This window comes from Siphateles boraxobius, unplaced genomic scaffold, assembly GCF_051911475.1.
Source record: "Siphateles boraxobius isolate OS27281-9 unplaced genomic scaffold, OSU_SipBor_1 22, whole genome shotgun sequence".
NCBI lineage: Eukaryota > Metazoa > Chordata > Actinopteri > Cypriniformes > Leuciscidae > Siphateles > Siphateles boraxobius.
The window spans coordinates 19,879,661-19,895,054 of record NW_027508833.1 but is presented as its reverse complement, the minus strand read 5'-3'; the positions used below and the strand labels follow the sequence as shown (position 1 = coordinate 19,895,054).

The following is a 15,394-nucleotide window of genomic DNA, read 5'->3' as shown; positions in this document are numbered from 1 at the left end:
TTAAGTCCAATACCTTCACCACTCAGCCATCCTGGTTATTTTTATCAGGTTGTAGTAATAGAAATTGCACCACTAATACAGTATGCTTTCTCTCATCTCTATAAGATAAAATAGCTTTCCTGCATTAATTAATTGAAGAGTGGACATTTATTACAAGGAGTGGGGCTTGAACCCACAAGGACATTTGTCCATTGGATCTTTAGTCAAACTCCTTACCCACTCGGCTATCATGGTTAATTTCAGCTGTTTGGAAAGGCACTAAAGGAGCTGGACGTGCCACAATCTGTGTGCCATCAAATTATTGGCTCAGTCCTGGTGTTCTCCCACATGCAAAAAAGTGAAGATATGCTCTACATCACTGTCAGCCAATGAAGAGATGAGTCCCTCACTGCCTCTTTCTCGCCCCCTTCCCCCTCTTTCTTTAGTCACGCTGCTCTTGCTCATGGGATTAGCAAAGCCCAATTAGCTGTTTTTTTCTTTTTGACGGTATAAGGTAGTAACCACTCACTAGACTATGTCAGTTGCAAACTAGCTAAGAAGAATAAAATTACAAGCTCAATTAAGGGCAGATCAACAGGCACTTAAATGTGAATCTTTATTATCATTATTTATTTTATAAAATAGCAACATCTGTTTTGCTCCCCCAGGGATTTTACAGTTTTCTAAAACCCTAAAGGAATGTTTATCCCTTCAGCCAATTGTTCATTTCAGCTCATGAATGATCAACCATTACATTCTTCAGATTACTTTCCCTCACAGAATAACTAATACTTATGCTCCATATTTCATTCTCTTTTGCTCTTTATTTCGGTTCTGTTTCTGATCATCTTCTCTCTTTCTCAACTTCTGCTCATGATGCCACGTTCATAAACATCCTGACTTTTTTTTCCAGTTTAGCTCAGTTGGGGTGGTTATATAACTCAGGGGTGGAAATAGTACTGAAAAAATATACTCAAGGAAAAGTACCATTACTTTTACCAATTTCCAGAAACATGTAGTGTAAGTAAAGTAAAAATTGGGTCTCAAAAAAACGACTTGAGTAAGAGTAAAAGAGTAGCTTATTTAAAAGTACTCGTGAGTAGTGAGTACTGAACTGCGGATTCTATTCCCTTATAAGAAACACTGTACACTGCAATTTAAAAATGTAGAAAACAGTGTACATACTGTAATTCACATTGTCTTTTGTTGTTTGTCAGAAAGAATGAAGAATATCTATCATGAATCAGTTTTAATTTTGACACGAAAAGACGATTACAGAGAAGAAAAGATGGAAAAGGTTATTTTCAGTACATTCATCGCCACATAAATAGATTTAAAATCATTTGTAAGGTCTTAATAACCACTAGGCAAGCTATTGTTGCACATAAAATATAAATATTTAGAACAGTGCAAAGACTTCAAAAACCTTTATAAACTCGCATGAGAGTTTGCCATCACACACCAGATATGGGCTCAAACGAGAGAGCGATTAAAAAGAGCCAATTTCTCTGCCAGTTTTAGTTTTTTGTGATGAAGAAATGAATGAGAATTCCTTGCATTATGAATATGAACGTGGCACTTACAGTAGTTATTAACATTGTATCCAATATCTACAAACTCGCACCAAATTTCAGGCCCTGTGGATAGGCTAGCCTATATAAAGATCATTTAGTAAAGGCACCCACTCACTACAAGATAATCGGCCCAATTTTGGGCAAAGTCCAGATTATCTTGATGGTTCTACAGATTATTTTATCAGATTTTCCTGTGGTGTGACGTGAATAAAGGGTGATTGAATCTGCTTGAAAGAACATCAAGGCTGCACCGATCTCAAATCATAAATATATCCAACATGTTGAATATTTACGATCAGAAATCCTGATGTGTGGGGTGTTTCTTTCCTTGTGGATTGTCACGTGGAACGAAATGATATCCTATCAGAAAGCGAGCAGGGGCAGATGAAAGCATAACACAACTTCATCCAAAACGTTTTCTTTTTTCCCTTCAAATTTTCTGTAAAAAACAGTCCAAACAACACCATATTATCGCCATTTCTTCTTGCCTGTCGTCCGCCATGTTTGTTTACTCTAAAGTCACGTTTCACGGTGAGATATTTCCTGTGTTCACTATCAGGACTCTGGTTATTTGTGAATGGATAAAAAATTTAATTAAAACAAGCAATGAGCACAAACAGAGGAAAAATAGTAGAGTAAAAGTATAGATCCATCACTTAAAATGTACTCAAAAGTAAAAGTACACCATTTTTAAACTACTTAAAAAGTACAATTTCTGATAAAAACTACTTGATTACCCTACAGTAACATGAATATTTGTAATTCATTAATTCACACCCCTGTAATCCCATCCCAAGCCTTTATGACAACAACAACTGAATTCCCTAAACCCAACACTATTACAAAATATTAGAATGAACTTGGTGCTTTTTAAAAGGATAGTTAACCCAAAAATGTTGTTCCTAACCTGTGTGACCTTTTTTTCTTCCATGGAATATGATGATACTTCTTACTGTGCTTTTTTGTGATTTTGGAGATTGACAGCCCTGGTTATTCCCCTTTTGCTTTCATTATGTGAAAAAAAATTTTTTACAGTAAAAAGAAATACCTCTTTTTGTGTTCTGTGGAGGAAAATATGTCATATGGGTTTGGAACAACTTTTTTGGGGTGAACAATTTCTTTAATTATTTCTGTAATTTAATTGAGGCAAATTGTCAAGTTAAGCATGAATTAAACCTGTAAATGCATTTGGGTTGAAAAGACTTTGCGGATGTGCTCCATTACGCCTCATAGACCATCTTCTCGGCACAACCTAACCTAACCACCCACCGTATCATTCAAATGTCTCACGTTTTGAGTAGATGTGTTTCTTGACAACTTAGATGTCATTTATCATCATCGTTTGTCTGCCAGGATGAAAAGTCTCATTTCATTGCTGTCACCCCTTTGTCCTGACCAGAACAACTCGAGCGTGTTGAAGATGGCATGAACCATATCAACAAAGACATGATGGAAGCTGAGAAAAGTTTAAAAGATGTAGGCAAATGCTGTGGACTTGTATGTCCCTGCGACAAGTAGGTACTGGTGAAGCGTCCAAGGCTTTCACCTGTCTGCTGCTGTCTGACTGTCTCTTGTCACTGTGAATGTTTAAGCCTCTCTCTTTCTTTTTGTCCCTCTTTTCCTCCTTGCCTTTCCTTTCTCTTTCTCTCCTTGTTCCTTTTTTCGCACTCTTTAATTCTTTTTGGGGGCATAAATGACTAATGTATAAATCAGAACAACTGGAGCGCATCGAAGAGGGAATGGATCAGATCAATAAGGACATGAAAGAAGCAGAAAAGAATTTGACGGATCTAGGAAATCTCTGTGGTCTGTGTCCGTGTCCATGTAACAAGTAGGTGGTTCCTGTCGCCTGCCTGCCTGCTTGCCTGCCTGAACCCGGCAAATAGGAAATAAAAGCACGTGGCCAGTTTGCACGCTCGCTCTTGCTCTCTCCGTAGCTGCGACTTTCCCCCCACTGCGCTCTTCCTGGACTACTTCTCTGTGCATGGGGATGGTGGTAGAGCTAAGTCCATCTGCGGCGCCACTGGTTAACCCATAGATGTAGCTGTAGGCCCTGCTCTCTGCCGGCTGATTGCGCAAATATGCTGGTTTCTATGCTTCACTGATCCGTTGGTCAAGGACTGTTGTATTTAAATGTTAAGTGCCTGCTTAATATGCATGTGCTACTTTCTGAAATGCAAGCATTACACACTCCTTGAATGAACTTTGTGGACCGCAGATTAGAAATTCACGCTTTATTTACTCAAGGCTGGCAGAGCTGGCTTCTTTTCGGTTTTCTCTAAAAGGCAAAGCATGTCACTGCATGTTGGTAAAATGGTGGAAAATGTTATCTTGGCAATACAAATAGCCAATGTAATTGATTATAGTACAGCTGATTTCTAATTATGTGCAATTCGTACCTTATTAAAGGTGCACTTTAAGTCATTTTTTCTATTATTTAAAACAGTTAGTTCTGTTCCCCATTGGTTTAGCGGCATTCCAACATGCTCATAAACAGTCCATCAGCACTGGGACTTTTCATTGTTTTTTATCACTAATGTTTGTTGTGTCAGTCTGGATTTTTCAGTGACTCCTTCTGAAGGTTTCTGACAAGTGACTGTCTTCATTTATTCCCTGATTGTTCAAAAACACTGATTTATTTATGAACAAAACAAGTGAATATTTATGAGTGAGTCGCTGAATCATTTACTGAACCGATTTGTGAGAGTCTTTGAATCATTTTTGCAACCGATTCGTTCCAACACACTGATGCATTCAGGAACAAAACAATTGAATGTCTTTGAGTGAGTCACTGAAACATTTGCTGAAGCAATTTGTGAAAGTCATCAAATCATTTTTCCAACTGATCTGCATAAAAACGGTGATTGATCCAGGAACTAAAAAAAGTGACTGTCTTTATGAGAGAGCCAAATCATTGATTAAATCGATCCATTCAAAAATACTGATTTATTCAGGAAAGAAACATGTCACTGTCATTATCAGAGAGCCATTGCTGACATTCGAAACAACAGTGTGATATTGCCTAATTTTACAGCGTCAAACATGGTTCAACCAATCAGAATTTAGAGTAGAAAAAAGTCCTTGTTTTGAAATGCCATATGCCAAGTTTATTTAAACAAATTATTAGATATTAACACTCTTATACATTTTATAGGGAGATCAATCAGTTAGGTTATTCATAATGTTTTAAGGGAATTGGCCGTCACTGTTTTAACAGTTTTTCTTTTGCTTATTACAGATATTCGGATTGATGGATATTACTTGAGAGATGTGAATAGTTGAATTCTTTACTGGGAATTTGGTAATTAAAGTCGGGTGGAAAAAAATGACTTATAGTGCACTTTTAAACCATGTGAATGCACAGCACATTCAGTCAGGTTTTCAGTAATATCCAAGTTGGCACACACATTGGTTCTCATTATTCTGTGTTTAATGAGATGCAAATATTATGTTAATGATATTCTGTGTGACCAACTCTTGCATAATGGTGCAGGCACTGCATAAATACTCATGTGAGCAACTGTCACTGGCTGAAAAGCTTTGAACGGTCATCAGTGTCAATGCAGGCCATCGCCAAACGCAAGTTGTTTGATGAAGTATTTATGAATGTTATTTGTTATTCCTTTTATGTATTTGGGGTTGACATACTCAAATTGTAACCAAACAGAACATTAAATGTATTTTATTTTCTACTTTTAAAGTCAACATGAAAGGGAATTCACATTTTTACTTATGTGATTCAAAGTTTGTGTATTGAACATTCAATGGGAAAAATGTTGGGCTGGTGCTTGATTACTATACATGGGGAATTGATTGGATTGAGAAAAGTGGTCTTTATATGACAGGTAGTTTAATGAGAGGTCGCCGAAAAGAACAGTCATTTCAAGGTTTATGCAAGTCATTACTTTTTGATGAAAGATAAAGAAACACCTGGAATAATGAATCATGCACAGTTGGACCAGAACATGTATTAAGAAAGTAAACAAGGTCCATTTTGATTTCATGTTGACTTTAAAGTATGAGCAGATGAATGTAAAGAAGATTTTGGCTTACCTCAGAACTTTTACTTGTGTTTCTTTTTAAAGACACGCACCTGTGTCTGTGTCAGTAAGGATTAAGGTCATGGTTGAGTCTGACTGCCTCTGGTCAGAGCATTTCATGTCAGCTCCTGTAATCACAATGGCAGTGGCATAAGGCAATGCATACCATAAAATCTCCATAAACAGCCCTATCTTACATAAAAGGTTGAAATAAAAGGTAACAGCTTATAGGAAATCACCTGCATTGCTTAGAGAGTTGCTGCTTAAGCTTTGTTCAGACAGACAGAAAATATTCAGATTGTAAAAAATAATAATGGTTAAATCTATATTGCAGGTGAAATCAAGTTTCTACAAACTTGACTCAAATTACACTCATATATTGTATGAAATCCGATTTAATTCATACAAACGGCCCGACGAAGGGTGGACCCATCAATAATAATAAAACATGTTTTAGCAACATCTCTTAGTAGTTGTGGAAGAAATTCTCATGTGACACTTAAAGGGATAGTTCACAAATATCAGTGACAGTATAGTATTTATAGTAATTTTTTATATTGTTTGTTACATTTTATTTTAAGTTTCAGTCATTTTGTTGTGCTTTTGTCATTTTATCAGTTTTTTTCAGTATTTCAATTTATTTTTATTTCAGTTCTAGTTTTAGTAATTTTAGTACCATTAATTACATGGACAAAAAACACAGAGGCTCATTTCAAAGTATTTTTTGTGGATTCCACAGAAGAAAGAAAGTCTGTAAAGTCACACAGATCTTTAATGACAGGGGGATGACTAAATGGTGACAATTTTCATTTTTGGTTGAACTGTCCCTTTAAGCTATATACTGGATATCGACTGTCTGAAAAAGCAGATCCGATTTCATCACTTGATAAAGACTTTATTTAAAAATTGTGATGCAGTGTGAACAAAGCCTTAGACCTTTACTGTATGCATACTGTTACTAAACAAAGCCTAATTCCCCTTCCCTGCCTGAATGCATGTTACTTGTTATTATATAAGCTTTTCTATTGGTCTATTGATTTAACTTCAGATCTAACAAACTGTATCTAAATGTTGAATGAATGCACATTATACGTTTGGAATAGGTCTATTCTGTACCCTCACTGAGAACATGTTACTTCTGAATGCTTCTCTTTGTCTCTTCACCTTGATAATTGTTGTGAACCTCCTCCAATTAACTTGTCACATCTCCATCAGTGTCTGTGTAATTATCTGCCATACCCCACTGTACGTGACGTGTGTACGTTAGTTCAAGGAAAGCGATACGCTAGTGTGTACTTCATTTATTCATGAAATCCCATAACATGCAGATAATCCTGACCACCATTTCCTGTTTTAAGTGTTATATGTATATATATCTGCGTGTAGTTCCTCTCAGTGCATGTCTAGTTCTTTAGAGTTGCTTCACACTATCCTGCTTCTCACCCTCTCTCTCACTTCCTGTGGTTGTTCAGACTGAAAGGCGGTGGCCAGTCCTGGGGTAATAACCAGGATGGGGTGGTGTCCAGCCAGCCAGCCCGTGTGGTCGATGAGCGTGAGCAGATGGCCATCAGCGGAGGATTCATCCGCAGGTCAGTTACCTCGAAGAAAATTACTGCAAATATATACAGTATAGGTCAATGGACCTCGGTTATGACTTATATTTTAACAAATTATATCATTTGTCACTAGCCGTTCATGTACCTTAAGCAGTAGAGCAATGTCATGGGTTCGATTCCTAGGGAATGCGTAAACTATATATATATATACGTGTGTGTGTGTGTATTGTTGATATATTATATATATATATATATATATATATATATATATATATATTACTGAAGATTTTCAGTACTATAATGCATAATAATTATAACAACAATAATGATAAATTATATCATTAATACGTAATAAATTGGGTGATATTTTCACTTTTTTTGTATTGTGACCTTATTTTCATGACAATTAGCCGAAACTACAATAATAATGACGATGATGTTGATATCTTTTTCACATTAATGTCATGTGAAAAAATTATCATTTATTATTTAATTTAAAAATAAAAATAAGTAATATTTAAATATCTTAAATTTGTGCTGATTTATTAAAAAAAATCACTGTATTATAGTAATATGATGTAGTATCTAAAGTGCAGTATAAGTGCAATACTGGTGAATACAATGAAAAAATAAAACTGGAGAGTTTTTTGAGAGGATGAAAGCAGGAGGAGAGTGCTGAAATAAAAAAAAAATGAACTGTACTATAAAGTCTCGGAATTTACTATTGCTATTTGTCACTATGGTTACAGGCATCAACCACCAATCAGAGAAGGGGACTGACTTAGACAGACAACTGTTCTTTCAGACTTTTTTTGATCATTAGCTCCTGTCTGGTGTGTGGACAAAACCATTTGAGAGACATGTTAGTAAATAAGGCTGTCAGTCCCAAAAGCTGACTGTGTGAGTGTAGCCTAATTTTATTGTTGTTGTTTTCATCTCTCTGGTGTATCAGCAGTGCGTGCAGCACACTTCAGTTGTCAGTGAGTCACAAGCATCTCTATAATTGTCTGTTGAAGACGGATGTCCGCTTTGTGCCAGACTGTAGCTTCAGGCACATCAGGGATGCTCATGAAACCACTGAGCTGTTGTTGGTCCGCTGTCTCGAAATATCCCATGTCAGTCCGCAAACAAAATGGGATGTTCAGTTAGAATCCATATACATCTTAATGGTTTTAGTCAGTTGTTCTAGTCAACAGAATCTAGTGTAGTGCAGACAGAATCCATAATGTATGTGTTTAACGTCCTTTTTCTGTCCTGTGCATCATCAGACAGAATAAGATCAACATGAATTCAAAATTGACAATATTAACTTATATAATACCATTAGTGCATGCTGTTTCACAGGGGGATTTTTTTTTTTAAATCTTTCATCAGAAAAAAAAAACTAAATGTTTTCCAGTCTAAATATGACGGAAAATGGGTTGTGAATGGATTTCCCTGGTGACCTTAATGTGGAAATCATCCTGAGGATATTTTGCCCATCCCAATCAGTGCTCTCAATAAACCCAGACTGTTTTTTGTGTATCTTAAGGGTAACAAATGATGCACGTGAGAATGAAATGGACGAGAATTTGGAACAGGTGGGAGGTATCATCGGTAACCTACGCCACATGGCTCTCGACATGGGCAACGAGATCGACACCCAGAACCGTCAAATCGACAGGATTATGGACCAGGTAAGATGACATGGCATTTCAATATCAGATAAATTATAACTTTTTGAGAGCCTCAATTCTGACTGCAAACTCTCTCATGAGATAAAACCTTCTAATAATAGCAAAAGATGCTTGTTGGTGCTTGTAAAGTCACATCACACTGTAAAAATAACTTTTGAGATGAATGCGTGCTAAGAGTTGTACATTAAATGGGTAATGAACTGCATTTTTTAAATATTTTATAATGTTTCCTGAGGTGCACTGACTTTTGCCCTCTGATTTGAGCGCTCTGTCTGCTGTGAAACTTCAGTGTAAAGGCCCACTGCCGTGATTGGCAAACATATTTGGATATGAAATAAGTATTACATGTGGAACTCTTTCTAAATCTTTTACCACTTTTTTACTATTACAGCTGTCGAGAATAAAAGTGTTGATTATAGCATCACTCCCATCACATTAAAGGTTGCGGCGATGAGCATTGTAGCCGATGACAGACATGACTGTTGAGTGCTTGAATGCAGTGATCTTGTCATTGCAACTTGATTTCTGCCCTTTCACGAATGCTTTCGTTATGACTAACAATTCAAACACGATGTAAATAAGAGATTCATGGTGCAGTTTAGACAGCATCATTGATTATAATTGGGAGGTTTCGCGAGTTTTGGTCACGCTGTGTGATTGACAGCTCCAGCGATTATAAAGGGTTATTTGATCGCGTAGGCCTATATATAATTGGTAACACTTTACAATAAGGTTTATTACTTAACATTAGTTAATGGGTAACACTTTATAATAACTGCACGCTATTAATCATCAGTTAAGCATTAGTAAACAGTTAATTCATTTATAAAGCATTAATAGACATTAATAAGCAATTTATTACAGCTATAAATGCTTTATTCTTGATTTATTCTTTAAGCATATCTATAATGTGTTTAATAATTGTATTTTCATACTTTATTAATGATCAATTTATCATTTCTAAATAAAGTATTGCATTATTTACAAACCAGTTATTCAGGAGTTGTCAGTGGTTCATAAGATCACTTGGAAAGTGTAAGTAAATGATTAATTAACTATTTAAATGTAATATTCATACTAAATCATATTATTCAGACATATAGTAATAGCTACTTAGTGTGTTAATAAATGCTTTACTAACATGTATTTCTAATTCATGATTAATTCATGTAGTTATAAAGCATTTAGTAGTGGTCAGTTAACTATTTCTGTGAGCTCATCTAAATTGAGGACTAGTTATGCCTTGTAAAGCATTTACAAAGGAGATTTAAAGGCTCAGTTATCTTCTAAACAGAAAAAATAAGCAAACACAACACAGTGATACAGAAAATATACATATTTAAGATGTATGAATGTAAATTTAAATAGTCTTTCTAGGTGATCTTATGAACCACTGACAACTCCTAAATAAATGGTTTGTAAATAATACAATACTTCATTTAGAAATTATAAATTGATCATAAATAAAGTATGAAAACACAATTATTAAACACATCATAGATATGCTTGTAAATCAAGAATAAAGCATTTATAGCTGTATTTATAAACTGCTTATTAATGTCTATTAATGCTTTATAATGATGAATGAACTGTTTACTAATGCTTAGCTAATGATTAATAGCGTGCAGTTATTATAAAGCGAGTGTTACCAAATATGGCTGTTCATTGTTTGTTCATGTTATTTTATTAATGTATTAGTAAATGTTGAACTTAATAGTAACTAAGATTAATAAATGCTGAAGAAGTATTGTTCATTCTTAGTTCATATTACCTAAGTTAGTAAACTAATGTTAACTAATGAACCTTATTGTAAAGTTTTATAAGTTATTCACAATTTAAATAACAGATTATGTCCATGCTACTATTGTAACGATGCATGCAGGAAAGCTGATGACAGAAGACTCAGGGTTCTCACAAAATACTAAGAAATTTAATACTTATTTCAAAATCAAGAAAACAGGCAGTGCAAACACATTTAAACATAACAGACACTGGACAAAGAGTGAAGGCAAGGGTGAGGCTTAAATAACGAACTGAAACGAGCTAATAAATGACACACAGCTGAAACCAATGAACTAATAATGACAGTAACCATGGAACCTGAACAAAGGCGGGAAATTGAACAAAGGCGGGAAACGGAAAAAACAAAGGCGGTAAACTGAACAAAGGAACAGGTGAAATTCATACATGAACAAAACAGGGAAACAGATCAAAAACAAACATAACCCTAACAACTATGAGAATAAAGGGGTTGATCGTTTAGTCACTGGTTTGATTTACTGACACGTAGACAAAGAACATCTGACAGTACATGAATCATTACATATCAGAAATTACTGAACACTGGACGTTTTGAGTTCTGAAACATACAGGATTTTTATAATACAATAACCTCTGATATGTCAAAAGATCAAAGAAAATTGCATTTCTCAATTCATGGCCCCTTTAATGAATTCTGGATCATAAATGTTTTAATAAATCATAAATCTTTATAATCATCGCTATTTATTTGAACCACCTAGAACAGTGGTTCTCAATCAGGAGGCCTCAAACAAACTTCCAAGGAGGCTGCAGGATCACTTAAAATAATTTATTACATACATAATTATTAATAAATCATTTAAATATATTTTCACAAATATAATGATTATTAATAATATATTAAATTAATCTAACTTAATTCAAATACTAAAAAAACAAACTCAATATTATTTTTCTTCTCAATAACTATTGTTTTATTAAAGTTTTTTTAAACTTCTGGAATCACAAAATGAATCGTGGTTAATTAATTTAATATATCCACTCTCCCAGTTTATTTTTGAAAACAAGCAGCTTTGTCATAATTACAACGTAAATACTGAAGAAAATACCTACTGTATCTGTAAACTATCTTCCATGCTGATTCCAATAACTAATAAAATGTTTAAAAGAAAGTCAGGATTCTTTTTTTCTTCTCGAAAATGATTGTTAATATATTAAATTAATCGAATTTAATTAAAATGCTAAAAAAAAGAAAGAAAAAGAAAGAAAAAATATTATTTTATTTTTCCCCCTCAATAACTATTTTATTCAAGAACAGTTCTTGAAACCCTCTGGAATCACAAAATGAATCATGGTTAATTAAATTAATATGTCAACTCCCAGTTTCTGTTTGAAAACAAACATGAGGAAATACCTACTGTATTATTTCTGTCTTCCAGGCTGATTCCAACAAAACCAGGATTGATGAAGCAAACCAGCGTGCCACAAAGATGTTGGGAAGTGGCTAAATCCATACAAGAAGTGCTTTGTCTCATTTCCCCCCTCCCCACTGTACCTGCAACAGTGCACATGTGCTTTTACCATGGTATTCACCTGACCGGTTTGCACATATGCACTTATCACCCCCTCAATGCTCTGTCTAGAAAGTGTCGTTGCGTGTCTGTCTCAAATGATAGTCTAGTAAATGGTCACATTTACTCTGTATCTTTCTCTCCAAAGGTTAAATGTACATAGTGCATATTTGATGGCTAGAGCTCACATGTGAAGTTTCTTCTACATTTTTTTGTGTTGGTTTCTTTATGTGTTTTTTTTTAAAGTGTATATTTATTAAAGATATATGCACACATGTTTTGGATAAAATTTCTTAAAAGTTTTCAGTCATCTGTGTCCATGCTCTGTATTTTACTCTATATAAGCCATGCTTCATATTTAGATGTAGCGAGACAGGAGACGAATTAGACTGTGAGGTGCAGGAGATCACATGACTGATTTCTTATCTTAGCCTGCTATTTTGTAATCGCCTTTAGACAGTGTCCAGTAACGATTTTTCCAACTAAAGTGGTCATATATGTATTCACCGTGTCATTTTCACTTGTTATTACCCAAGTCGTTCCCGATGTGTAGACATTACTGTACAGCATGGGCATGGACAGTACATGCATTCGGTTTGAAGTATCACAGTTCTGCATCATCACAATAGTGCCACACTTTTCATTTCTGTACATCTGCATACATGTGTCAGTTGTTGTAAAATAAGTATAAGAAATGCCAATAAAAAATAAACAAACCTAAATCTATTGTTTGCTTGATCTGATTTAATATCTTTCCAACACAAGCGGAGCAGAGACAATAGCGAGCGTTTGGACACAAGAGAGTGTCTGTACGCTGTAATAACCAAGATCCTCTTTGAACCAGAGACTTTACATGGATTATGCCTGGCAACGTCACTAAGTACATCCAAATGCTGAAATACACAAGTACACACACACTGGTTTCAACACACACAACATGGATAAATGCAAGCATGTGTAAACTAGGTGTTAAGGGATGGCTCTCCAATCGTGGTTATTCAGCTGCCAGTAATGTATACTGTAAAATCATTAACTCGCTGGAAACAATTAAGATTATACAAAACGAACAGATCATATAGATAATGCATCATGATGCAGTAAATAGAGTTTAATATCTTGAATGAAATATTAAACTCATAATTAAAAAAAACTGAAATAATTTTCTGTAAAAAATATTTATTTTATAACAAATAAAAAATCTTATTAAAGCCAAAATGATATTTATCATCCCATTCATTGACGACTATATAAACATTCACAGCGCTATATTCTAGATTCTGAGGATTCTAGAATTTCGGTCAAATACATGCTATTCTTGCTGTGTATAAAACACTATGCTTCAAATAATTGTTCATATATGTACAGATGCACTACTTTAACGACAAGACAATGTAGCAGTTGTGGAAAAAAACTGATAAGGAATACCAGTCACAGCAGCAATCGTTATGACACGTCCAACTCTGGAATTTGGGTATCAAACTAGGTAATTTATTTATAATAATTCTTGAAGGCAGCATTAGATGTGATGAATTCTGATATTAGCATCAGGATTATGTGTTGTTCGTTGTATTTTCGTTTGGTTCTTTTCTGTTTCTGTTTCCTTGCCATGTGTATCCTGACCTAGTTTCCCTGTGTTTGCCTGTTAATCTAATCAAGTTCATCACTTAAGTTGATCATTGCATTTCCTAGTTTACCTCTCTGCATTTAAGTCCTGAGTTCCCCTTGTTTATTTGTCTGTTCTACGTTGTGTATACTGGTTGTTTTGATCCTTAGTGTTTTTAGTGCTGTTAAATTAATACTATATACTGCTGCAAAAATATCCTTATTTTTCCTTTGTAGCAACCAAAGTATGACAAAAGAACGGACATTTGAAAATGAATACAGCAGCAATTACTATAGCCCTAGTGGGAGGTTTTCAGAGCCCAAAGGGGGCTGTTATTTTTTATTTTCAAGACGGCAAAGATCAAAGGGTTGTTCCATAAACCAAGATTAGAGTATAAGCCAGGCTTATTTCGGTTAGTCAGGCTTATTTTTGGTAGATTCGGTTTCATAAATCAAACTTAAAAAAGTTCAAACTTAGTTACCCCGGCAACATGCTGGCAAATTAACCTGGTCCGGGGCAGGCTAACTGTAAGGCTAAGTCTGAGTTCAGGCTTAACGAGCATACCATTTATAATCACCTGCTGGTATTTCGATGTAATTTTATTTTACTTAACCACTATTAATAAATTTAAAAAATTAAATAAATAAATAAAGACGGAAATGTACTTTACTAATAAATGTAAGAAATTATAAGGTATAAATACACTAAGAAATGTTCAAAACTTGTGTGTTTAATTGGTGAGTTTGGTTAATGAGTTTGGTAATTAATTAATTAAAAGTATATAAATAGGGAGCTGAACTCGTTTCCAAACTTAACCATGGCGTGTCCTTTCATAGATGAGGTGGTGGATGAGGGGGCTATAGTCTTGCGGAGGGCATTTCAAAGAGAGAGACCTTTCAGAGACAGGTCAGACCCATTGGCTTTTAATGACAGCTACCTGTATGAGCGATATGGGTTCTCAAGAGATGGGATTGCATATATTTGTAGATTACTAAGCCCATACATTGCAAATAATACACGCCGCAACAGAGCGCTCACAGTCCCACAGACTGTGCATTGCGTTTCGCTTTTTTGCCAGTGGAACATTTTTGTACACAGTTGGAGATGCAGAGAATATCAGCAAAGCATCAGTTTGCCGCTCTGTACTAACTGTGTACCTTTCTTTAAAAAGACTACTCAATGTGTTCATCACATTCCCTGGCAACAAAGCTATTCGTACCATTAAACATGCCTTTCATGGAATAGCTATGAAGTTCAAATATCTATAAAACATGGAAATATTTCTTGACTGTTGATTTTACATGGGACATATTTAAAACAAACAAATTTTCCTAGGTTTCCCAAATGTTATCGGTGCATTGGACTGCACCCGTGTGCGTATTAAGTGTCCGTCTGGTCCACATGAAGCGGACTTTGTGAATAGGAAATCAGTACACAGCATTAATGTACAGGTATGATCCCACTGAGTTGATATTGAAGGCTATGCTCTAGCACTGAGTGTTCTGTACTAAGCTGAGCACCAGTGTTTAGTTCATTGCAATTAAAATGTAGTGACCTACAGGTTTAATTTATTTTAGATGATGAGTGATGCAGATTGCATCATCACAAATGTAGAGGCCAAATGGCCATGCTCT

At 35.0% G+C, this 15,394-nt stretch overlaps 1 protein-coding gene across 1 annotated transcript in view; it reads left to right on the top strand.

Moving 5' to 3' along the window:
- Positions 1 to 12,879, top strand: part of snap25b (synaptosome associated protein 25b) — a 46,385-nt gene extending 33,506 nt beyond the window's left edge. The window contains exons 5-8 of the mRNA XM_077239005.1: positions 3,267 to 3,384; positions 7,066 to 7,182; positions 8,681 to 8,825; positions 12,026 to 12,879. Coding sequence (XP_077095120.1) covers positions 3,267 to 3,384; positions 7,066 to 7,182; positions 8,681 to 8,825; positions 12,026 to 12,094 — 449 coding nt within the window. The 3' untranslated portion in view covers positions 12,095 to 12,879. The remainder of the gene's footprint in view (positions 1 to 3,266; positions 3,385 to 7,065; positions 7,183 to 8,680; positions 8,826 to 12,025) is intronic.
- The last annotated feature ends 2,515 nt before the right edge of the window (positions 12,880 to 15,394 follow it).